Here is a 25,831-nt window from a genome sequence, read left to right as displayed (position 1 = left end):
ATATTTAACTATTAATCACATTTTTAAAAGGATCTGGCTTGCATCAGTCACATGATGACCATTAACCAATGATCGCTGTTGCGAGAATTGCTGTCTTGTGTGTGACTGGGTGCAGTAAGGAGTGTATGTGATGTGTGTGTGAGCATGCGCGTGAAGGAAATGCGGGGAGCGGAAGAGGAAAAAAAGAGGGAGAGAGTGTGTCATGAGTAGAGAGGGCGACCAGGAGCACCGTTCTAACGGGCTACAGCCTATGCAGTGTGTTTTCGAAGTGTGCAGTACTGTTATTAAAGCCTCATCTCTTCAGTACTCTCCGGTGCCTCGGCTGATTTCTGTCTGCCTCACTACTCCACAAAAGTGAAGGGAGTTAACCCCGAAGGAGGACAAACTTCGGCCCTGGAGGAAGCATCTCCCCTCGCGTCTCCCGACCACGGTCAGGGGACTGACGGCAAGGAATGGTTAACATCGCCTTTGACGGCAGAACGCGCTGATTACGAGCCGGGAACGAGCTCACAAAGAACACGCACATTTTTTCTGCCTGGGCGAAAAAAGGAGAAACACAAATTAACTCAGAGACACAGACTGATGCGACACAACCAGTAAGCAGGTGTACAGCGCACACTGTAGTCTATAGCACACAGGAGTATTAGCTTATTATGTGGCTACTGATGAGCGTGCTGTGTGTGTAACGGCGCGACAAACATTACCTGTCCTTTTATTAACTGCACAAGTAGTGCTGGTCATAGGGAACATTTTTAGTTTTAAAGTAAATTACCGGGCTTTTCCTGCCTTTCAGGGGGGATTATATTTCACTAAAAACGATGTAATGTGCATGTCCACATAATTATGGATTATTAAAATTGTGATATTTTAAAAACACACACTGTATTTTAAAGAACATAAATTAAGAAATATATTATATTAGACTTATATTCTAAATATGACAAAATGCTGATTTTACAGCAGTAAAATTCTTGTATCTCTGCAGTTTAAACATTTAATAAACTTTCTGCCTGCACAGAGTGGATAGTGAAACAAATGGAATCATCATAAATACATTATTTCATATTTATTACTTTTTTCTCATTGCTTTATTATTGTAGCTCTAGTAATAAATAATAAGGGAAGGATTCTGGATCAGCAACATGATGGAAACTTGTGGCCATAGTATATACAGTATTCTGAAGAAGGTCTAAAATGTCACTGTGTGTACGTGCTTGTGTGTGTTTTATGTGTATAGATGTTTTAAATTATTACTCATTATATAACATTGTCCAGACATACCTGGTAAGGACACGAGGAGGAAACAGTCGGAGCTGTGTGAGGCTACTAAATCCCTCAGCAGCTGGATTACAAAGAGCGCAGGTAATGACACACGTACCAGATGTTGGAGAGGTATTCCAGGAATGTTTTGCTTCTATAACATTTTATCATCATTTTATTGTAGGTTAAGAGCAACAGTTGCTGAGTGTGGATAACTAAATAATAGTTTATTGCAATAGCAGTTTGTGCCTTGTTCTCAGATGGACAGCAAGGGGAGAGTGATAGATGAGATGAGGGGATGAAGGAGGAACAGAAGCAAAGAGTGATTCACAGGCAGAGCCGAGTTTATTTCGCACAGTTTTTTTGTTGCCTTATACACTCTGACAAAACTGCACATTCCAGGGTGGCCTTTTGTTGTGGGCAGTCTGAGGTACACCTGTGCACTACTCATGATGTCAGATCAGCATCCTGATGTGGCACACCTGTGAGGTGGGATGGATTATCTCAATATAGCAGATGTGCCCACTACCACACATTTGGACTGATTTGTGACCACTGTTTGGGAGGGATGGTTATATTGTGTATCTGGAATGAATTTTAGGTCTCTACGTCCATCCCATGGGGAATGGGAGCAGTAACAAAGGTGTTGCGTTTATATTTTTGTTGAGTGTAGTTCCAAGCGCATTTTGTTATTATCTCATGACACTTGTTTAATCAGCTCCCATCTCTCTTATGAATTTTTTAATGTCTACAGTCTCAGATCAGCCCTGCCCTCCAGCACATTCAGCAGCAGCAGCACCAGAAACCCCCCAACAGCAACATTGTACCAATCAGGTCAAACACAGGTTACGTTTGCTTTGCCTTGTCACCACCTCACAACAGTGATATACTATGATGCGATCCCATATTAGATTCTTGATGAATGTGTGTAGTTGTTATTCAGCCTGGTTCAATGTGCCCCTTTTTAACTTTGAGCACCCGCCCCTTTAAACATCTCTGCACGGCCCTGTGTTTGACTTTATCTGAGGAAACACACTCACGCATGCATTTCTGTAAGTTGATATACAAATATTGATTAGATTAGCTGAACAAACTTTCAACGCATTTTAAATGTTTATGTTATGTTTTGTAACTCAGTGTTTTATTCGGTCTTATTAGTTGTTTTACACCAACCTTCATTTTTCTCTTTAAACCTTCAAAGTAGGAACCATTAACTGCAAAAAAAAAAAATAATAATAATTTTTTTGAAACTGGAGTGTTTATTGAACCTTCTGACTAATTTTATTTTTAAATTGAATATAAATTTGCTTCTTGGAGTTATAATTTGTGTCATTTTTGCTACAAACAGCATTTTATGCAATTTATTGGTTAAACATTTATTGCACAATATATTTATTTATTTTTCTGGAAAAAAATACTCATCCTGATAAAATATGATACATACAAAGCCAAAGGAAGTAACTCCAAACCATAGTAACACACTCTTACAATGAATGCACGCACATATGAAATCACAAAGGACAGAAAACAGGAAGATAACAACTTGCAGGATGTGTTGTAATTCCCCACATTTGGACTGAAGCATGTTGTAAACAACAAAAAAGACAACAGATTAAAGAAGTTTATTATACGTCACAAAGGATGAACTGCTCAGAGAAAGAAGACAAGAGAATCAGGCATGAATGAGAATGAATGATGGAAGGAAAGAGCGAAAGAAATGGGAGTGCTGGAGAAGAGGAGGAGAGAAGAAACACAAATGCGACCTGTCTATAAAACAGAGGGAAGGAAGAGCCTCCACTCACCCCAGAGCCCCCGTGCACTGCGGTCATGGGTGGGAATTAGGACACACTCATGCGCATAGATGCAGCAAAATATTAAACAGACACAGAGAGAGCATTTGGAAGCTTGTATAATTCTCTCTGTGGGTGTCAATTAAATCTCTCAGCTCTGTCAACAGCACACACACACACACAGTCATTCTCTTTCAACAGCTAGTGCTTCGTCAACACCGGCTGGCTTGGCAAGAGCGAGAGAAAGAGGGGGGGGGGGGGGGGGGGGGGGGGGGGAGAGAAAGAGAGCTGTTGAAGAGAGAGATAAGAGATAGAGAACTGGTAATATGAGAACATGAAAGCACTGCAGGTAAGGAAACACTGTGGTTGCGCACACACACACACACATGTTGGTCTTATTACACTTTTTTTCTGGGTCACAATGCTACAAAGAACAGAAATGATGTTGCCAACTGAGCTATACATGCTAAATCCCAAAGTATGGACACACACACACAAAGTGGGAGAACATTCCATCATCCCATGCAAACCAGCAGCTTACATGTCTAATAAAGCTCCCAGTTAGATCCGAGCCATCGGCTGCGTTTTGAATGTATCAGACTGAACAAACAGCGGTGCCACAGGCTAATTGTACACTCTGTGTAGCTACACTGTCAAACTAGTTTTGACTGTTTTCTGAGACACATTACACCATGCAAGACACATCTTGTGACTTAAAAGGCAAACTGAGGGTTATGAAAGCCGCACTCAACATCATCCCAAAGCTGGAGCTGAATAAACAACAGAAGTGTGCAGCGCTGCAGGCTTCAGAGCACAGCGATCTGTGGCACAGTGTTCACAGGTTTGCTCCCTGCTGAGGTGTCCTGATAAAGACTTTAAACCCAGATTGACTCACTCAATTTCCTTCGACATTTATTAGAATTCAGAAGCTGGGAAATATAATATCTCATTGCAGACAGATGCTATCAGTCACACCAAAAATCCCACTGAGTCTGTGGGTCTTTGGTGTGACTGTAACTATGATGCCATAACAAATAAAGTCATGATGTCGTATGTAAGACTCAAAACCTAGAGTGATGAGCAACACAGCGATTCATTTTCACACCCTCTTCTTTAACCTATAGGTTAGGGTTAGCATTAAGGTCGACCTCTAATAGCATCGTCACGTCCTTGAAAAACCTAAATGAAAAGGCTTTAAACAGAAAGGAAACATCCATTTTGTATGGACTGATGGCTTACACTCACTAACACTTTATGAGAACTGCACACTGTTAAGCATTAGTAAAGTATTAGCAAATACTTAACTATTCATGTTTTGAAGTGACACATTAAGGAGAAGTAATGCTTTTATATAATGAATTAAGTCATGATTAATAGGCTCACATGTTTAATGAGAGCATTACTCTAAGTGACAATTTATAATAAATAAAGTATTATATTATAATATATAAAATATTTAGGAACTGTTCCAACAAAACGATGAACAAAGTAGCTGCTCATTTATGCACCTACAGCTGATATACTGTAGGGACACTTATTTCATGTTGTAATTAATGGTCAGTTTAAGCAGCTGCTAGTTGTTAGTTCAGTATTTTGCATCTATTCCTTACACGGCATTTACAAGTGTCAACTATGCAACACAACCCAGCTGAAGGTTACATGTGTGTAGGACCAGAGTCTTATTTTGAAGGAGGAAGAGTGGCTCTCCTTTTAAAGAGAAAAAGATTCACTCATGTCGGAGCCATGGAGCACTTTATTTTGGATATAGATTTAGATTCAGATTTACAGTTTTACAAAAGCAAAAAGTGGGTAAAATAATAATAATAATAAATAATTAAACAGGTCATAATTTGTTCAGCAACCTGAGAGCAGGTGGAAAATAACTGTCTTGGATCCTGCTGGGGACATATTTATAGTGTTTCCCAGGCTGGGAGTTCTCACGGGCCTGGAACAGGTTGTGGTTTGGGTGCTGAGTGTCTGATGTGTTGGACTCGGCACTGCGTCCAAGCTCGCATTTCTGCTGGAAGGATGGGAAACTCACCTCCCCTGATACTCTCTGCTTCCCTCACTGGGTTGATCTATGGTGCAGCTTCTGTACCAGACGCGGCACAGCAGGATGCTGTCAGTGGAGCATTCAAAGACCTGGGCCTTCCTAACCTTGCTGTTGGTGTATGTGGACCATCTGAGGTCCTCTGTGATGGTCACACCAAGAAACTTAAAATTGCTGACCAGCTCAACTGGGGCTCTGTCGATGTCAATGAGGCCGCCTGAAATCCACAATCGGCTCCATGGTATGTTGACAGTGAGGGCACAGTTGTGATCTGGCACCATTGTGTCAGATGGCTGATCTGGTCTCTGCAGAGCCGTCACCATCCACAATCATGTCCATCACAGTCATTTCATCCACAGATTTAATGGTGACATCAGAGCTGTACTCGGTCTCGCAGTCCCGTGCATACTCAGGACGCAGCCCTATTTACACTGAACCGTCTTCATTTAAAATAAAATGGAAATAAGGTTGTTATGAAACAAAGGGTAAGCTGATAATGCAGCAAAATGTCTGCGGGATGTTGAAGATGCTGTTCCTCAGGTTAAAGCTGACTCTAAACCTCGTATGTTGTCAGTTAGCGAGCATAAGTCAGTTTAACCTGACGTGAACCTACTAACCAGAGCAAAGCTGAACTTCTAACATCTACATTTACTTGTGTTATTAATTCAGTATGATGAACATGTTGTTTATGGTCTGCACATTTGAACATGAAGCGTGATGAAATGTTTTCATGTTTTATTTCAAAGAAAGAAGCTTCAATATCTCAAAGTTAAAGAACATTTTGTCTCCAGCTGTTCAGTCTCTTTCTGTCCTGAGAACTCAAACTTTTCACCTCTGCACAAACTTCACGTGGGTTATATTTGCATCTTCTAATAGATATTTGTATTTTCTGTTTGTCTCTGTGTTGTCTGCTTCCTTTTATTGCTGTGGAGACAAAGGAGACGTGTTTGAGTCTTAAGGTCCTGCTGACCTTTCAGTTTCATTTAGAAACACTTGTTCAGGTATAGGTGGTGACTTTACAGATACAGTAACACAATATACTGAACTGTAATTAACACAAATCATGTATAACTCTCAAGTTGAAAGACGTCTAAAAAGTAAAGAAAATCTTATTAAATTCCTCTTTTTGCATGTGATGAATCAGTGTTTCTACACAGCTGTCTGAGCGTGTTTGGCTGTCTGCAGCCTTTACAGTGAAAGCACTGTTAAAATGGCTGAAATGCATTTAGTCAGTATTTTTATTCCCACTCTCATCACAGCAGGTGCTGCTTCAGTTTGCACTCAACAAGTGATTTCAACACATCAAACCAAATGATAAATGCATGAAACACTGTGATGATTTCCAGAGGTGACTGTTGTGTAACATGTTCAGCACAGTAATGGATGGACACCAAAAGGTTGGCAACACTGTAGCTTTTACGTTACGTCTGTGTAGAAATCTATTGTTGTTAAAGCGTTTTAAAGGTTTGGCCTCTTCCTGATTTCTTATTTTGATTGTCAAAAAAATTGGTTAAATAAAAATAACATTAGAAATCGATAACAGTAATACACAATATGGTTTTAAATTATTATTATTTCATTTGTTAAGGGAAAAAGCAGTCCAAGCCTACCTTGCTCTATGTATTTTGTTAAAAGCCTCCTATAATAACTGATTGCTGTCAAAGAGACTTTCACAACGTTGGAGGATTTTTACTGTCTCCGTAGGGTCATGTAAAGCATTTCAATTGGATTTCAGTTTGGAACTTGAATCACTGAAACCCTGATTTTGGTTTGAGCAGGATCAACACTGTTCACTCCTTTCCTGAGCCCCTTAGAAACTTTGAAATGCTTTCAGGACTGATTGCTGTCAATGAGTTTTCTTCCTGTTAGCTACGTTAGATCACGGTGTAATGTGTTGCTTTTGGGGAGGGGGTGGGGGAGTGGGGGGTAGGTAACTTTTTGTTTTTTGTTTGTTTGTTTTGTTTTTAATTCAGCAGATTGAGCAGTAACCGGCTCCATGCGCAGCTACTCATAGTGAGCTTTGTAAAAAATGCAGTTAATCACAGTTAGTTCACAAGTTACTAAGGGGGGGGGGGGGGCAGTTACCTTTTCACACAGGGCTTAATGGAGTTGGGGAGCTTTTTCTCTCCCAATAAATAAAATCCTCTTTCAAAAGCTGCATTTTGTATTTTCTTTGGTTATCTTTGCCTCATATTAACATTTGCTTGATCTGGAAGGTAAGTGTAACAATTATGTGAGAAAGACAGATATGCCTGGTGACTGGATGGTATTTTGAACAGCATAAGTTAACAGTAGGTAAAAACCTATCATCTATAATCAGTCAGGGAATACAAAACGAGGTACCTAACAGCTAAATCGTTATTAAACTGCTATCAGCTGAAAAAAAAACCCAAAATATTGAACAAGACTTTCAACATACGTGTCTTTGGACTTTGCAGCAAAAGGAGAACATTCAGTCACACAGACAGGCCTGATCTGAAACCCAGAACCCTGGTGCTGTAAGCTGACACAGCTAACCACTGCACCACTACTCTACCCAACATACCACACAAGGGCAACAACTGCTGAGGTGACCACATTGTCATCATTACTAAGCAGGTTATGTGCAGTTAGGTTTTTGACTCCACTATTGACATCTATTGAGCTCCTTTGGATTATCTTGTGGTTAACCACCATATACGTCAGCTCTTTGGTGCCGTGTAGGTCGTTTACGGCAACATGATTGACCTCAGAACTTAAACAATGAGAAAGCAAAGATGCAGAGCTGATGGGAACTGAAGTCGGGTGAAAACATGGTGCAGGTTCATCACTGTGAGCTACCACCTACATCTTTCACAGTGAGCATACATTTAACAGGGAAAACCCAGCATTTTAAGGATTATAGAAATACTGAACTGACACCTGTTTAATAAGTTGTTTGCCATATAATCACACACACACAGCATAATTTTACAGCAGCATGCCACTATAAGACAAAATACAAAAGGCTATTAGAAGCTATTTAAAAATGAAAGCCTAACAAAGCCCCTGCAAAAGCCAAATCCAAATAAACACTGTAAGCGTTAAACCTGTGGTGTCAGGAGCCTGTGAGCTGCCTTCAGCAGAGTCCACATTATTACCAAAGCTGGCCCTCTACATGTCCTTGAGGGGCCAATTCATTAGTTAGCTGGAAAGCCCAATCAATCACAATGTATCTGAGAAGGCTATGAATCATAATTCTGCTCAGGTACAGCAAAGAGAAAAGACGGGCAGATGAGACGATGGATGGACAGAACCAGGCAAACAGGGCTGATGGGCAGGCTTGGGGAAAGGAAGAAGGATGATTGCGGCTATAACTACACACAGTTTAAGGCGGCATCCCAGGAGACGCTCGGTGCTGCAGTCAATAGAAATGTTGCTGTAGTTTGTGCTTTTCAGAAATAAAAAGAGAAACTAAGAAAACAGATGCATTAGCAACATAAACAACAACAAATAGAAACACTCATAGAAAACATGGCTGTGGTGTCAGATGTTGTTGGACCAGCAGTGATAACAAGCAAAGAAACGGTACATCTTTTACTTCACACATTTTTTTCAAACATTAATTATTTCTTTGCTGAATGTTGGTGGGGGCTCGGGCTACGTGATGAGATGAGCTATTGATCGTACAGGCTTAATAGGAAAAGGAAAGCCTCTGATGTGCTCCCCTGGGACGTCAGCTGAAAACAAAAGTCCGACACACTCACAGACCAGCGTGTAACCTCGAGAGGCAGTCCCGACGTCTAAGCATGTCTCCTCTACTTGCCTGCAATTGTTCCCTTGCCTTCATTGATCTGTCATAGATCAATGTTATAAAATAGAGACAGGTGTGGGTTTGTACCCAGAGGAAACAACAGCACATTAATCACAGCTTACAGCTGATGCACGCGGGTTGTTCGCCTGCTAACATGACTTGGTTTAACAATAACTTTGAGGGCTCATCTGTCAAATTACAGGAGCTTTAATGACACCCAAAGCTTAAATGAGCTGATGTGTAACTCCCATCTTTAGACTCAATAATTCATTATTTCCGAAAAGCTAAATCAACATTTTCTTACATTGTTACGCTTACTAAGAAAAACTTTTATTTAATTATCAGATTCATTCATGTGAAGCTACATTATAGATCATGTTATATCATATAAGTATTTAGAGTCTATGTAACTAAGACGAGGGACTTGCAGATACAATATTCGTAACTTCATGAATTATTAGTTTAGTAGGCTAAAGCTGATTTGTGATGCCTGCCGAAGTTTCTTACTGCTGACAGCATCTCGTTTCTGCAAAGTGCAACCGGATGTAAAACAAAATAGAGCAAAGCAGTGATGAATTCACAAAGGAAATGAGTACAGCTCTAAAGCAGATTTTTTGACAAATTGTTAATGGTGATGAAAAAAGCTTCAGCAGCTGCTTGAAAGGACAAACAAAAGTTTGTCTTTTGTTAAACTTAACTCACAGCCTGATCTCCTGATTTAGGTCATTTGCACAAACAGAACAGGAGGTACTGCAAACGATAAATACTTTAGAGGTGTCTTTTATTGCAGTTTGCCTTCATTAACTTCAGCACTAGTGTATGCATTGGAATTTCTTGGTTTCATACCCTTTATATCATTTTTAAAAGGACTTTCACTTATTTGTACAGATGAATGGACGTACAGGAAAAACCTGGACAGTACAGTGAGGGGAGCTGCTGGCAGCGTGATGCTGTTTGGGGGCATTTTGCTGGCAACGCCTTGGGTCCACTTGTACCCTGAGAGGAGAGGGTCACTACAAATCAATAGCAATTTGTTCTGAGTGGTCACCTTTGTCTTGGAGGAGAAACATCTATCCTCATGGGAGCAGTGTCTTCCAGGATGATAATACCTCATCCAGAGGGCATGAGGGGTCACTCAGTAGATTGATGAAGATGAAAATTATGCGAATCGAGTGAACTGGTCACCAGATCTGAACCTGTATGAACCTGGAGGACCAACGTGCTCTCCACCACCACTAAAACACTAAATGTGGGAAATCTAATGTAATAATCAGATGCAGTGAAGTGCTGGGGACGCTTTACTACCAACACCAGTGATTATGTTTCTTTTTCAGTAACTCAGTATATGTTTTGTGTAGAATGAGTCTGACACACAGTGTAAGTCTACCTGCAGCCTGACGTCTTCCTCCAAAATAACAGTGTTTCTTACAGATTATTCCTCTTTCCTGGGATTTCTGGGAATATCGAACACTCGCTTGAAATAAAAACTACACACATGTCAATAAACTTTTGGCAGACTTGTGGCTCAATACATATAGCAGTGGCACTTTTACATCACAATTACAATTTATGCACAAGTTGAAATTGGGCTTCAACTTCTTATTCATGTATGACAACCCTTCATCAATGGAACTCATCATCACTGCATTAAAAGTGGACAATGTAGTGTCTGTTTGACAGAAGAGAATACAAACAGTGTGTAAACCAAACGACCTCAAGACATTTAAAGCTTCAGCACTCAAACAGCAAATGAGAGTAGAAATGTGTTAGCCTCAGACACAGGTGGTAATAGCATCACTAAAGAGAGTTTTGCTTTAGGTGACTCAATTATTTTTGGAGAGCGAGTGTCACTTTTTCACAAGGTGGACGTCTCCGTTTGGTCAGGAACTCATTCTCCTTTCTAGACAAAAGCTTGGCAAAAAAAAGGTGTATCCAAATGAGTTTAAATGAGAAATGGGATTAATTTAATGATGTGGAGGCTAAATAGGCCCCGCAGAGCCAATAGAGCGCTGCTCTTTAATACGTGGATGCATTAAATTAAAGCTATAATTGTCACTGTTATATAGTAAAAGGGTGCGACGGTGCACAAATATCACACGCTGCTTAGTGCAAACGCGCTGTGGCTGAGATGAAAGTTTGCACTTTGTTGCTTTAGGTTCGAGACCCCAGGGGCCAATGAGACACTCACATCCCTCTGTGTAAAAACAGGAGGGCACACGCACGAAATATTCCGAATCCAGCTTTGCTTTTCACACTTTTGCCTGCGATGGCCTCCACAGACAGGTGACTGGCTTCTGTGAATAAGTGGTGTGAAAATGGCAGCCAAGCAGCCAGAGCAGAGCAGCACTGGTGGATTTGTCTCTGTTTAATGAGGCAGCTGGTGGGGAGGGCAGCCATTGTTTTCCTCTCATAGGGGATGCGTTGAGTAATTTGCAGTAACCAGGGAGATACCATCCCTTTTCATTCCTTCTCAAATGGCCGCCTGACTGTGGCGGATGCCAAAAATGTCCGGGTACCATTCCTAAGAACATTGTTGGCATTCAGCAGACATGAGCCACCGCAGCTACAAATGCGCCCCCACAGCATAGTAACGTGTCAAAGACAAAATAATTACAGCAAATACACTTTAGTGCAAACTACAGTAGTGACGGGAGGGTTTGGATTGAAATGTAGATAATTTTATAGGATTTTAGAATTATTTTTTTGGAAAATTTAATTGGTCCTTTATAATCAAACCACTGGCACAATTTCACAGATGTAGAAAAAGAAAGCACATATTTTTATTTTGAAGGCGTGTATTAAATATCCTGTCCAAACCTCTAATGGCACGAAGTCCTTTTAATTTAAAAATCTATCAGCCAATCAAAGTTGTGAATGGAAAATTGTATTTAGTAGTCAGTATAATCTTTTAGTGATATAAGTTTGCATATGGTAGAATACTGCATGTAGTTCAAATCAAATCAAATCAAAATTTATTTATATAGCACATATTAAAAACAACAGTGTTGACCATAGTGCTTCACAGTCAATAAAAACATGAGACAGTTAAAACAAACAATAGAAGAGGACAACAAACAATAGGTAACAACGCAACAAGCTAAAACAGCCAACTAGACAGAATCAAAAGCCAAAGTAAAAAAATAAGTTTTAAGACGTAATTTAAAAGACTGGATAGACTCGGCAGTGCGAATATGAACGGGGAGGTTATTCCAGAGTCTGGGTGCCACGGATGCAAAGGCCCGGTCGCCTCTCGACTTCATTCGAGTCCTAGGTTGTGCTAGGAGCCTATGGTTGGATGATCTAAGTTATAAGATCTAGTTATTTGCATTAGAAAATATTCAACCATGTATACTTAGAGGCATATAATTAATTGTGTGTGATCTCTAACAGGCTGCAGGCTTGGGGTGCATCCCAGGAATGCACCCCCACGTCTGGGAGCATGAGAGCTCATACCTTGTTTTATTGTTTTACGGCAGGATTAACGTAGCTATGTCTGTTTTAGTTTAAGTGCTTCTTTACATATAGATGAACTGCTGGACTTCCTCACCATGTTATCTAGGGTGGGGGAGACTACCCCCTTTCCTGACCAAGGATGTACCTTTTGTGCTCTCATGACCCTTTGATCAGCAGGACACACACACACACACACACACACACACACACACACACACACACACACACACACACACACACACACACACACACCTACTGAAGTATAAATAAAGATTGGGGCAGTTTCTTAGTGCGAGTCTCAGTCTGGAGGCTGCCCTTGCTAGCAAGAAGTTCTGTGTGTTTCTCTTCTCTGAGTCTTTACTGAAGAAGTGTTTTAGAATATTTTCCCTAACAAAAGTCAAGTCTGCATTCATTACTGTGATACAGATACAGATGCAATACTACGTACATGTAATGTAGGACAAGCTAATGTAAATCAGTCTGCAGTATTTAGCACTGCATTTTGATGGAATTCAAGCAGCCAAAGAAATATCAGTACACACAGATACTGACTCTCTCACACTCAAACTCCATAATGATTTTTGCAACACCCGCATTGTCAAGTGAATATAAGTCTTTGTAATCTCTACAAACAGACATCAGATTATAAATATGTAGAGCTATACGCAGTGGACTCTTTGTGTCATGTATCTTTTGGATACATTTTCAGTGGCTCCACTGACAGCTCAAAACCTAACCTAGTTTATATACGCACTTTCAACCAGCTTCCTGTGTTGGTGCATATTTAGATTGCATGTAGAAAAATAGCCAATAAAAGCAAAAATGGGCTGTATCTGGTAAAAACACAATCTCAAAATCAAATCATGATCTTTGCAAATGTGTCTAAATTCATAATGATCAGAGGACAGTGAGCAATCTCTTCCCTGAATATCTGCTGATGACACCTGCAGGCCCTAAAAACTGGCTGCTGCCCTGAGAAGGCTACGTCACGAGAAGACCTGATGGGTTCCCTGGTGTGTGTTTCACAATCCATCCCTCAAAGTCTTTCCCCAACCCTGATGATCCACATGACTTCACTACATCGGGGTTATTATTTCCAGTTCCAGATTATATCTCAACTTGAACACAGTTAATTATGACGAGTGAAAATATTAAACAGCACATTGACAAAATAACCCGAGCATACGTCATTAAAGATGCATGTCAGCCAAACGCAAAAGGAAGCACAGTACAGGATGTACATGTGAGGGAAAATGATGTTTTAAACCCACACTGGTGATCCTCCAAGTATAAAACCTTAGAATATGATAATTAGCATTATAACCTATAAGAATTATGGTTATCAGATGATAAAGGAAAATCAAATATTTCCATTTGATCTTGAAATATTTCACCCAATATGAACAAAATACAATTATTCAAGAATTTAAATAAGACGGGTTAAAGTGGTTCAAAACTAGCAGCTCAAATTTGTAAACAAGAAAAGTTTTATTGCTTCCAAACCAAGAAGCATTTGGTTCATCACTTCTGTTTAAAATGATCCATGAGAAGCCGACTGGTGCAGTGAAAAACTGATGTAGCTTAATTCTTCTCTTCTGTTGCCACAAGATGCATAAGGAAAGCTTGGAACAAATAAGAAAGGGAGGGCAGACATTTGTTTTACGATATGCAAATTTACACTGCAGGAAATAGATTTCTACACGGGCTATTAATATACTAATGTGAAATGTGTGTTCGTGCTCATTTTTAAATAAGAAGAAAATGAAAAAAGGTGAAGTAATGAGACTCGGCGATGAAATTCGGATCTACAACAGATCATTTACATTAACACAATGTCTCAGTGATGTATAGACAAACTAAAAACCCCACAGGGACGTGAGAGAGCACACTTTAGGCACAGACAACAACGGAAGCCAACACGTAGCCGTCTCAGACATTAACCCCCCTGTAAGGCTGTATTTATTTGGTTAGACGCTGTTAAAAAAAAAGGAACCAAGACAGGTGATCACTGAACCCTGTGGAACCTTATGGAGTTCCACAGGGTTCAGTGCTAGGACCAATTCTGTTTACATTATACATGCTTCCCTTAGGCAGTATCATTAGAAGACATAGCATACATTTTCACTGCTATGCAGATGACACCCAGCTCTATCTGTCCATGAAGCCAGATAACACACACCAATTAGTTAAACTGCAGGAATGTCTTAAAGACATAAAGACCTGGATGGCCGCTAACTTTCTGCTTCTTAATTCAGATCAAACTGAGGTTATTGTACTAGGCCCTGAAAAGCTTAGAAATATGGTATCTAACCAGATTCTTACCCTGGATGGCATTACCTTGGCCTCCAGTAATGCTGTGAGGAGCCTTGGAGTCATTTTTGACCAGGACATGTCCTTCAATGCACATATTAAACAAATATGTAAGACTGCGTTCTTCCATTTGCGCAACATCTCTAAAATTAGAAATATCCTGTCTCAGAGTGACGCTGAAAAACTAGTTCAAGCATTTATTACTTCCAGGCTGGACAACTGCAATTCATTATTATCAGGATGTCCAAAAAACTCACTGAAAAGCCTTCAGCTAATCCAAAATGCTGCAGCAAGAGTCCTGACAGGGACTAGAAAGAGAGAGCATATTTCTCCTGTTTTGGCTTCCCTTCATTGGCTTCCTGTTAAATCCAGAATTCAATTCAAAATCCTGCTCCTCACATACAAGGTCTTAAATAATCAGGCCCCATCTTATCTTAATGACCTTGTAGCACCATATCACCCTATTAGAGCACTTCGCTCTCGCTCTGCAGGCCTACTTGTTGTTCCTAGAGTATTTAAAAGTAGAATGGGAGGCAGAGCCTTCAGTTTTCAGGCCCCTCTTCTGTGGAACCAGCTTCCAGTTTGGATTCAGGAGACAGACACTATCTCTACTTTCAAGATTAGGCTTAAAACTTTCCTTTTTGCTAAAGCAGATAGGGCTGGACCAGGTGACCCTGAATCCTCCCTTAGTTATGCTGCAATAGACGTAGGCTGCCGGGGGATTCCCATGATGCACTGAGTTTTTCCTTTCCAGTCACCTTTCTCACTCACTATGTGTTAACAGACCTCTCTGTATTGAATCATATCTGTTATTAACCTCTGTCTCTCTTCCACAGCATGTCTTTATCCTGTCTTCCTTCTCTCACCCCAACCGGTCGCAGCAGATGGCCCCGCCCCTCCCTGAGCCTGGTTCTGCCGGAGGTTTCTTCCTGTTAAAAGGGAGTTTTTCCTTCCCACTGTCGCCAAAGTGCTTGCTCATAGGGGGTCATATGATTGTTGGGTTTTTCTCTGTATCTATGAAGCGCCTTGAGGCGACTTTTGTTGTGATTTGGCGCTATATAAATAAAATTGAATTGAATTGAATTTTAATGATTGACAATTTGCATCCTAACAAAACCTTCAGGCTGCGTTCAAGTTCTGCCAAAACGCGCCGTTGGAGAACACCAATTGTGCCCTTACAATGCAACACAGTTTAGCAGTTTTAGCTAAACGGCACAAAGGGTTCAGAGTTTTCTGGTCGACACAGAATAAATTATATCCTCATACAAACTCTAAGATGTTTAATGGCAAAAAGATGCTGATATGGTTTTGTTGGTGCACTACTTGTAGTTGTGGCTCTTAGGCATAGTGACACAGGTCCTCTTTTTGCTTGAGACTCTGTAGTTAGCCAAACAGTTTGAAATGAAACAGCTGAAGATTTAAACAAACAAACACTCAGACTGCGGTGAGAGTTAGAGGTGTTTGTTTTTCAACCACAAGTTAAAGCTCAGGCAGCTGTTTTTCCAACTCTGTTCAATCAGGAAAAAAATAACAAATATTCTGACGCACATAGAAAAATGACTCCTTGGACCTCTGAGGGTGAACCTCTTAGCATCCAGCAGGTCACTTAGTTTTGACTTAGTGTCTGGTTCACATCTGTCACTCTGCGTGTTGTGTGGTGGATGTGAAGAGATTAATCATCTTGATGCTGCTCACAGACTGCAAATCACTGTGAATGCAGTGGCATAATAATTATGCAGAATAATCAATAGTCACTGAACATATGGGCTTTTTTAAGCATTACTTTATTTTACTTCCTCATTTTTATTAGTATTATTTATCTGATGGTTGCACCTATTATTAACTCCTGGTCATATAAATAGGCACAGTCATCATGTTGTGGGGCCTCTGAAATCCCAGTTCACTTCAAATCTTAGAAAAATAATAATAAGGCAAGAGTACAAGTAGAATAAAACATCAGTGGTTTCTTTTAACCAAACGCCTTCAAACATCAGTGATCCTGAAGTCCACTCACACTATTTCACTTCTGTGTTCTTAGCTTAGAGCGCCCCTTGTGGCCATTCCCCATATTAAAGCATGCTACAGACGTCTTCCAGCAGGGTTTTTACCAACTGTCTCCCCCTTAAATCCTTCCCCTCAGAAAGGCGTAGTTTTTGCAGAGCCACCCCATCAGATAAAAATACACAGTGAGGCACAGCAGAGATGATTTTAAGAGTTAGGATTCAGAACAGAATTGCATAACTGTCTCTGCAGCAGGTGGGATGATAACAGCAGAAAGGAGAGAAAGGAAAAAAGAAATAAACATTCGTGAGGATTTCGTGCATTTGTGTCCTGCTAATCTTTCGCGAGGTAAATTAAAGCAATAGAAATTCACCGTTTTCTAGTGTTGTGGCACCTCGAGAACCCCCCCACCCGACCTTCCAGGAACCCTGCACGAGAGCCAAGTCACTGCAGTAAAGTTTTGGACTGAAAAGCTGCGTCTCCAGCCAATTTGTGCCTTTTTTTAAGCACCAAATGATATTTCTGCTTTATTACAGAGCAGTGTGATCACAAACATGAGAAAGACGGAGCATGATGGAAGGATGGGGGAGACAGTTTGGAGGGTTATACATATCACATTCCTATCTCTCACCTCTCTCCCCACATCCCTTTTTTAGTTCATAACTGCCATGGGTATTAATAATTAATGAGGACAATTCTCTGGCGTCTGGATGAGTCATACTCTCTGCTACTTGGTTTCCCAAAAGCACAAAAGCTTGGATTAACACAGAAAGAGGAAATCTGAATTTTTAACCCTAAAATGAAACCGGCATAAATGTTTGATGGGTGTCTATAAACAGAGGGAACTTTGACACCTGCCAAAAAAACCAAAAAGTCAGGTGTTCTCTCAGAAACCTGCCTTAAAAGCTGAAAGGACAGAAAAAGTTGGGGATGTTTGGGACAAAATATTTTGCGATCTAAATAGGAAAAACCAGCACATGTGCATATTTGTATGAAGTTTTCCACGCTGGAGACTTTATTTTGGCTTGGTTTTAGTTGCTTAAACTGTTCCCTTGAAAAGCACAAACTGGTTCATGGCCTTCGGGGTAAAAAACAAGACTTTCCCAAGTTGCAGAGGCAGTTTTCTAAGCAACTAAACAATTATATATTATGCTTGAAGGGCAGCCAGTGTTTGTACACGAACAAAACAAGAACAGCGTTCTGTCAGCTTTAGTTTGTCCAACACTGAGCTGTCAGACGCTGCACCGTGTGCTGTGAAAGGAAAAAATGCTAATGGCAGGGTTTGCAGAAGCTTGAAAGTTAAGCAGCCTCGAAGAACGACGAGGATGTACGAGCTTAAAAGAAATAGGGGGGACACGGTGCAAAGAGGTGCTGATTTTAATACCTTGATTTCAACATGATTATACATGAGAAAATTAACCAATATACAGGAGATTTATGACTGATAGAAAATTGTATTTATTATACTTTTCAAGATACATTCTATTCATTTGTAATGTCAATAAACACTCATAATTTTAACTTAACAATACTTTTTAAATAAGGACCGGATAGAGTTAAGTTGAATAAAGAATTTTGAAATAGAACTTGTCCTGACAATATCATCTCAAACTAAATAAATTAAAAACAAAACGGAGACTGAGCTAATATTGCACATGGTTGTTTTTCCGATACGGTTCGGCCCAGATCCGACAATTTAGAGCCTCGATCGGTTTGCCCTCGCTTTCCCTCCCTTTTTCCTCCCAGGTCCAACAATTCCAGAAGCATATCGAGTTTAATGCACATTTATTTTGGTTGCATAATGTTAATAAGAAACCTTTTACAAGATACTGTGGGAGATATAAGAATAAGGAAACTGCTGGAAACGTCACAGACTCTATCAGGCCTCTTGCTCATCGTGCGACACAAGAAAAAGGAAACATCACAGATCACATTTCACAACCTTTCATCCGGCAGGCGCTCCTCAGCAGACCGAGAGAAACAGAAACCCTTGAATCGACTGAATTAGCTCAGATGCAGCACACTATCAAGTCCTTTCCACTCTTTGCGTATTATTCTTCTTAAATAATACCAATAACTCTTTAAATAACCCTGCATAGAAAAATAAATTAACTATGTTGTTAAATTTTCATTCTTTTTCTACGAATTGAGAGCTGACAGGGAGGCGGGTCACCGATTGAATTATATTAGCGGTTTGTTGGACAATCTGGCAATGAAGTCTCTTGATGTTGATGATGCTCCGTCGTACAGTATGAGTGTGTGTGTGTCTTTCTTTGTAATTTACAAACCAGTCCCACAGATACAAATAATGTAAGACTTACAAAATAAATTCCAGGTTACGCTTACATGGCAAGCAGCTTTGTAATTTCTTTTTTTTTCTTTTTTTCCTTTTTTTAATCATTGGGTTTTGTTTTGTTTTTTCTTTTCATTTTTCAGAAACGTCCTCTGACAGTGTATGTGCCATTAGATTTCACCCAAAACATACAGTTACTGTAAGTAGGAATTTTTAAAGAGAAACACAACTCCATTCAGAAGACACTATATTTAACATGGCTCTTTACACAAAGAAAACAAGTCATGAAATCATTCCCCCAAAAGAGTTTTGCGGTGCCTCCAATTCCCACGAATGGAAAACGGGAGCTGTTTAGCCTCCCGGCAAAGAGCAGGTGTACTGCTACTGCTGTGTAATCCACACAAGATGGCAGAGAGTCTGCAGCCAACTCCGGAGAGCATCCACAAGATCAAATAGATATCCCAGCAACACAAAAAAGGTCAAATAAAAACAAAATAAAATAGAATAAAGCAAAGTAGCATCCATTGAGTCACTGATTCTGTTAATCTCATCCCAGTAGAAGGAGACATGATTCGTTCCAGAGCAAAAAGAACAACCAGCGCTCCCTCTTTTTCTTTTTTTAAAAAACGGGCTGAAGCCAGCGAGGTATATTCTCAAGCACTGTTTCAAGACCCTTTGATTTGGTTGGAAAAAAATACAGTAAAAGAAAAAGAACAACAACAAGAACAACAAAAAAATACGAAGAAGATAAGTACCCATTTCAGTAGCAGCAAAAGATACTATGTCTGGTTGCTTTTTTAAGGGTGTCCTATGGTAAGTTTGCAGGATTCGTACGTGTGAGTGGCTGATAATCCAGAAGGTCTTTTACTGTGAAATACATCCACGCTTATTCTACTAATAGCCTTGTAGTGTGGAGCCATTTTGTCCATCTCTGCAGTGGTCATTAAGGATTTCCAGAAGGCACTTTTTTTGCTTTGTGTGTGTGTGTGTCTGTGTGTGTGTGTGCGTGTATGTGTGTAGGTGTATGTGTATATGTGTGTGTGTGTGTGTGTGTGTGTGTGTGTGTGTGTGTGTGTGTGTGTGTGTGTGTGTGTGTGTGTGTGGCTGCAGAGAGGGAAATGAAGGCAGAGGGTGAGAGATCTGAAGGTTTGAATGACGTGTGTGTGTCTCGAGAGGACAAAGAGCCAGAGAAATGTGTTCGGCTGTCTGTCTGCCTGCATGTTGCTGACTTCATACTGTAGAAGTGTGTGTAATCAATGCACAGATCAAACACAACAGTCCCTACATTTTACTCAGTGCAGTCTGCTCCTCGAGCACCTGCAGGTAATCAGGTGTTCCTTGGAGCTTGGCTTTCAGCTCGTAATACTCACTTTTCCTCTGCTCCACTACGATCTTACTGTGGTTCCCGCCTATCAGCGACGACTTCTTCATCTTTTTATCCAGCGTTTTCTCTGGGTAGCGGATTTCATATCCGCCCATCCCTATACTGTTGAAATCTCTTTTGCTGTCCAGGAAGTTGTGGATGAACATGCTTGGCTCTCGGTTGGGGAGAAACTCCTCGAGTTCGTCAATGGTGCTGAGGCGTTTGTTGCGCTCCAGAGTGGAAAGCATGTCTTTCTCCTTGTCTGCGCTGTTCCGCAGGATGATCTTCTGCCTCTGCGAGTCTGCAAATTTGAAGCCGGCATCCAAGTCTGAGGAGCGACCGATCCCACAGGTGTGGCTCTTGCCGATGTGCTCGATAGTCTGAGGGATGAAGGTCTCGCCTCCCAAGTCATCGCCGGGGATAGAACCTTTTTTGCCGGATTTGTGGCTGTGGCGGCGAAGCTGCAAAGACATTGAGCCGCACTCCTGGTTCCCCAGCCCCTCCTGCCTGCCCACCGGTTTTTTATTCCGCCTCAGGACAAAGACTAAAAGGCAAAAGGCCACAAACACAGTCAGGATCAGCACTACGAGGATGCTAAGGATCATAATTGAAAGAGGCACGGGCCCTCCCGGTGGTGCTTTGCCAACTCCAGCAGGCGACACTGATGTCAAAACAGGGGTGGCGCCAGTCTGAATAAAGGGCGGCCTCGCCATCCGAGGACACAGGATCTCATTTTTTAAGAGGCGCAGTTCAATGTTGGCGAACTGCACAGGGGAGGCACATTTCACCTCTTTGGCAGCCACTCCATCACTCAGCTTCTGCAGCCAGAGTTTGAGGGCAACCAGATCGCACGAGCACTCCCACGGGTTCCCTTCCAGGTCTATTTGGGTCAGTGACCTCAGCTGGTCCAAGACACCGCTCACTGGCAGGGTCATGAAGTGGTTGTTTTTCAGATTGAGTCTGGCTAATGGGATCCCCGCAAACACATAAGCAGGAAGACTCCGCAGAACGTTGTTGTTGAGATACAGGAGTTGAAGGTTTGGCATGGAATCAAACGTACCTGCTAAGATTTCCTTTATGGCATTGTATTCCAAATATAAGTACTGCAGGTTTGTGAGGCCCAAAAACATCTCTGGGTGCAACTGTTCAAGCATGTTTCCGTTTAAGTACAGTCTCCTCAGGTTAGTGAGGTTAGCAAACACACCTTTCTGGACTGTGACAATCTGATTGCTGCCAAGATGCAGCAGATCTAAGCCCTCAAAACCTTGGAAATCACTCGGATTGATGTCACGGATGTAATTCCCACTCAGGTGAAGCTTCTTGGCATTTGGGGGTTTGGGAACGAGATCAGCTAGATTTTTAATATTCCTCTCCTGACAGCTGACGCTAATGCCAAAGTCAGAAGGGTGGGCTTTGCAGCTGCAGGGCTGTGGACACAACTGAAAGGAAACAATCTGGTTATTCCTTCCAGCCACAATCCCATTGCCATAAAACTTTGATGAGTCTGTGGTTTTTGGCGTTTTCGTGGCTATGGGAGCCACAGTACTTGGGGGCGTTTTGGAGGGCTGTGCAGGTGGCATCCTAACATCAAATTCACTTCCTGTTCCCATGGGACAAAGCTCCTGTTTGTTGGTTTCTTTCAGGAGCCTCCCGTACAAGTCACTTGGCGTTTCACATATGGCCTCGCCAATAAAAATATTATAGGGCATGTTTTCAAGCCACGCTTTGAGAGGTGCTAGGTCACAGGTACAGTTCCAGGGGTTGTCGTCCAGCTGCAGCTCTACAATGCGTCCAATGTGCTCCAGAACACCCAAATAGGGAAGTTTCTGGATCCTGTTGCCCCTTATATCCAGATGTGTGAGTGAGGCAAAGCGAAATATGTTGTCGGGGAGTGCCTGTATGAGGTTGTCATTCAGGATCAGCACTTTGAGTTTGTGCAGTTTGTTAAAGGCTCCCTTCTCAATGTATTGTATTAAGTTGTAGTCAGCCTGAAGGTATTCCAAGTTTTCTATGCCTAAGAAAGTGTCCGCACGCAGCACCTTTAACTCGTTGCTGTTCAGATGCAGCTGTTTCAACGCACTCATCCCCATGAAGGCCCCACCTTCAATGTTCTGCAGTTTATTGTTCCCCAGGTGCAGCGAGACAGCGTGGGTGAAGTTGAGGAAAGAGTTTGGGTAGAGTATGATCAGAAAGTTGTTCTGGAAGTTAAGGTGGTAGAGGGACGAGGCCGGAGGGATGAGCTGTGTGGGTCGATAGACGGTGATCTCCTCGCAGTTGACGTACAGCACGTTTTCCACCGACATGCAGGAGCAGGCGACGCAGGTCTCGGCCAGCAAGTCCGGGGCGGACGGGTCTGCCATCGGGGGTCCGTTCGACATTGAGGGGGAGGAGAGGGAGGAGGCGAGAGAGCCGGAGATAGAAGAAGAAAAGGCTGCCAGCAGGAGTACGAGCAGCATTTCGCCGGTTAGAAATCCTCCCCCAGAAAACCATTTAGTAACCTTTGGAAAGAAAAAGAAAAGAGAGACAGGCGCATGCACAAACATCCACACACGCAGGCGTACATACATGCACACAAAACCAGATATGCACACGCACACACACACACACACACACACACACACACACACACACACACACACACACACACACACCATCAAAATTCATATTTGAGATTGACTGCATTGCAATTTTAATATTTAACTCGATTTATATTTAAAGTACAAAAAAGAAAACATTACTCTCACTGTATGAAATAAATTCTAGCCACGATGCTAATAATGCACATTTGCAATGATCCCACTATTTCATCAGAATCTATGAACTGCGTATCTCTGTTACTGACACACAGTCATGCCTCCAAATCCTGGATAGCCTGAAATGTTGGATGGAGGTTATTCAGTACTGCAGGAAAAAGTAGCACATGCTCTGGACTTACCCAAACCCCTGAAATACTGCACGTCTATGCATCTTATTCTGACACCCAAAGCAAGACGCAGACATCAGCACAACTCTGTTTTGTGCCTCTCAGATTCAACATAATCAAAGTCAAATGGCTGCAGTTCCCTTTTCTAGGGGAGGTCTAATTTGGAGCCAGCACCTCCAATACCAGCGAATAGCACCAGCAAAGAGAAGAAAAAGAATTGGGACTGTGCCCATTACTGACACACTGAGAGGGGTTTAAGCTGCACCCATTTATAGCAGCTGTGACACAAGAAGAAATTCCACATGACGAAATCTGAGAGATCTTTTTTATGGGACTGAATTTAAATAAATTGGACTTACCCAAAGCTGTGGTGGTGATGAATGCGGCTCCCTCTGGAGACACGGGGCAGCATTGGTGAGACATGGATGGAGCCGTGCAAACAGTCTGCCCAGCAGAAGCCGACAGTTATAGGGGCGCAACAAGGTGTCCCCCCAGTCCTCTATAGCTCCATGTAGGGAGCCGAGCAAACCGGAGAGGTGGAGGTGCGAGGCGGAGATGGAGAAACAGAGGAGGGAGAGGAGGAGAGGCGAAGAAGGAGGGAGGTCCGATTTCACCCGATGCGCCTCTTACTGACGGGCTCCTCTTGCTTGGAAAAATCTCCCCGCTGCTCGTTCGGTCCCCAAAGTGGCCGTACTACCTCCATGGGAAAACGTTCATTTGGGTGCAGGGGAGATAGAGAGGGAGTGGGGGAAAGGTAGAAGAAGGTAGAAAGAGGGGAAATAGAAAGAGGGGGTGGGGGGTGGGGGGAGGCAGATAGCTTTCAGAGATCTTCACGGCGCGTCCGGCGACTCCAAGGCGTGAAAAGGGGCGCAAGGCGGACACCAGTACGGTGGAATAAGTCCATCATTCTTGGAGTTTTTATTTAAAGGCGGGGAACTGATCGAGAGAAAGAGGAGTAGCAATGAGTAGAAAATGGGGAGGGAGAGGGGATGATGATGATGATGGCCAGCACTGTGCGTCTGGCTACAGCTCGGCTGAGCAACCCTCCGAAGGGCCAATGAATAAATACTGGTTCGTTTCCAGCGAAGTTGCGCACGGGGATAAAGCTCCAGAGGGCAGAAGCGGCCAAAATGCCCCCATCAGGTTGCTTTTGTCACGAGGTTATTCTCCATCCGTGCAGCGCTAATCCCTCCACCCCCCAAAAAACTGTTGGTGGTTCTCTTCACTTTGTTTGCAGTCGAATGGAGAAGAGATTATTTCAGTCTCATCCAAGTGGGAGGGAATCAGTTCTTATGCTTTTTTGTTTGTTTCTTTCCCCCTGTAATAAAGAAGAAGAATATTGAAGCTCCTTTCCGAGAACAAAAGGAGGAAGAAAGAAAAACGGAGAGAAACCAGAGAGACGAGTGAGGACAAGAGAAACCGGTGCGTAAAAATGAATAATGCAGTTATTCAGCCTTTAGTCCGCTGTGGTGCAAGTGAGGCGCTCGAAAGTCCGCACATTCGCTCTTTCATAGGTCCAAAGAAGGGAAGGGAGAAAAAAAGAATCAAAATGGACTTGATAATTTTTTAAGTAATCCTCTCTTTGGGAAAAACACAAAAAATATCCAGGTGGAATAAATGGCAGAGGAGGGGGGAGGGGTGTCACACCGGAGAAAAGCAAGCTAGTGTTTCTCTCCCTCCTGTAAAGACAGAACAGTATCCGTGTCAGGCGCATAAGTATGCTGGCTCCTTCTGCAGCCGCATTCACGGAGCTTCCCACACGACTAAAAAGAGGAGAATGCAGAGATGGAGAGGGAGGGAGGAGGGAGAGGGAGAGAGGGAGGGAGGGAGGGAGGGAGGGAGGAGGAGGAGGAGGAGGAGGAGGGGGGCTCGCTCACATAGACCGAAAAGAGAAAAAAGATACTCCAGACCTTGAACCAGATCCATTAGGGTGAGCGAACACTGCAACAGCTGCATTTGCTCAATATTTACGAGCAGATTCAGATTTTTTGTTTTATTATTTTTCTATTCTTAAATGTAATAAAAGGAGGCTTCACCTGTTTTTATTTCCTACCCTGTGTGAGCTCGTGGGGTGGGGGGGGGGGAGGGGGGGTCAAGATCAAAGCGCTGATGGAGACGGAGGAAGGGAGTGTGCGCGCATGCGGGTGGACTTGGCGCCGTTAAGAAAATAAAAGCAGCACTGCGAAAGAGTCACAGCGGGCCGGACCTGCGCAACACGGACCGAGCGCGTCCCCGAGGTCCGTGTGGAGAGAGAGAGAGAGAGAGAGAGGGGGATGTGTGTGTGCTTAAAACCCGGCACGGGAGCGCGCCTGTGAGCAGCATTTTAAACAGGAGGGAGAGAAAGCGAGCGAGAGAGGGACATGGGGTTATTATTCAGGAGCGCTGCAGTCAGGCGGGCTGGAAGAGAGACAAAAACGGAGATGGTGATGGAGAATCAGTCAGTCAGGAGCTCAAGTTTATTGTGCATGTTTGTGGGAGAACATGGAAGAAGGAGCTCGATGAAGCAGATTAGAGGAGGACACAAGAGGAGGTAAGTTAGCCCCCTCCTTATACAGATACATTTTTATACATTCTTGCTATTATTATTCTTCTATCTATCTTATCATGAGTCCTGGC

The 25,831-nt window shown here is 42.3% G+C and overlaps 1 protein-coding gene across 1 annotated transcript; it reads right to left on the bottom strand.

Moving 5' to 3' along the window:
• Window positions 1–20,021: 20,021 nt before the first annotated feature.
• slitrk4 (SLIT and NTRK-like family, member 4) lies at window positions 20,022–23,831 on the bottom strand. The gene is made up of 2 exons (XM_080901865.1): window positions 23,575–23,831; window positions 20,022–22,790 (listed from the first exon to the last, which is right to left on the bottom strand). The coding sequence occupies exon 2, from the start codon at window positions 22,746–22,748 to the stop codon at window positions 20,211–20,213; it is 2,538 nt and encodes an 845-aa protein (XP_080757991.1). The 5' UTR covers window positions 22,749–22,790; window positions 23,575–23,831; the 3' UTR covers window positions 20,022–20,210.
• Window positions 23,832–25,831: the final 2,000 nt, after the last annotated feature.

Source organism: Rhamphochromis sp. 'chilingali' (assembly GCF_963969265.1).
Source record: "Rhamphochromis sp. 'chilingali' genome assembly, chromosome: 13".
Taxonomy (NCBI): Eukaryota; Metazoa; Chordata; class Actinopteri; order Cichliformes; family Cichlidae; genus Rhamphochromis; species Rhamphochromis sp. 'chilingali'.
This window is presented reverse-complemented; position numbering and strand designations above follow the sequence as displayed.

Excerpts from the sequence above, each read along its gene's own strand:
- slitrk4 (XM_080901865.1), bottom strand. The coding sequence starts at position 22,748 with ATGCTGCTCGTACTCCTGCTGGCAGCCTTTTCTTCTTCTATCTCCGGC.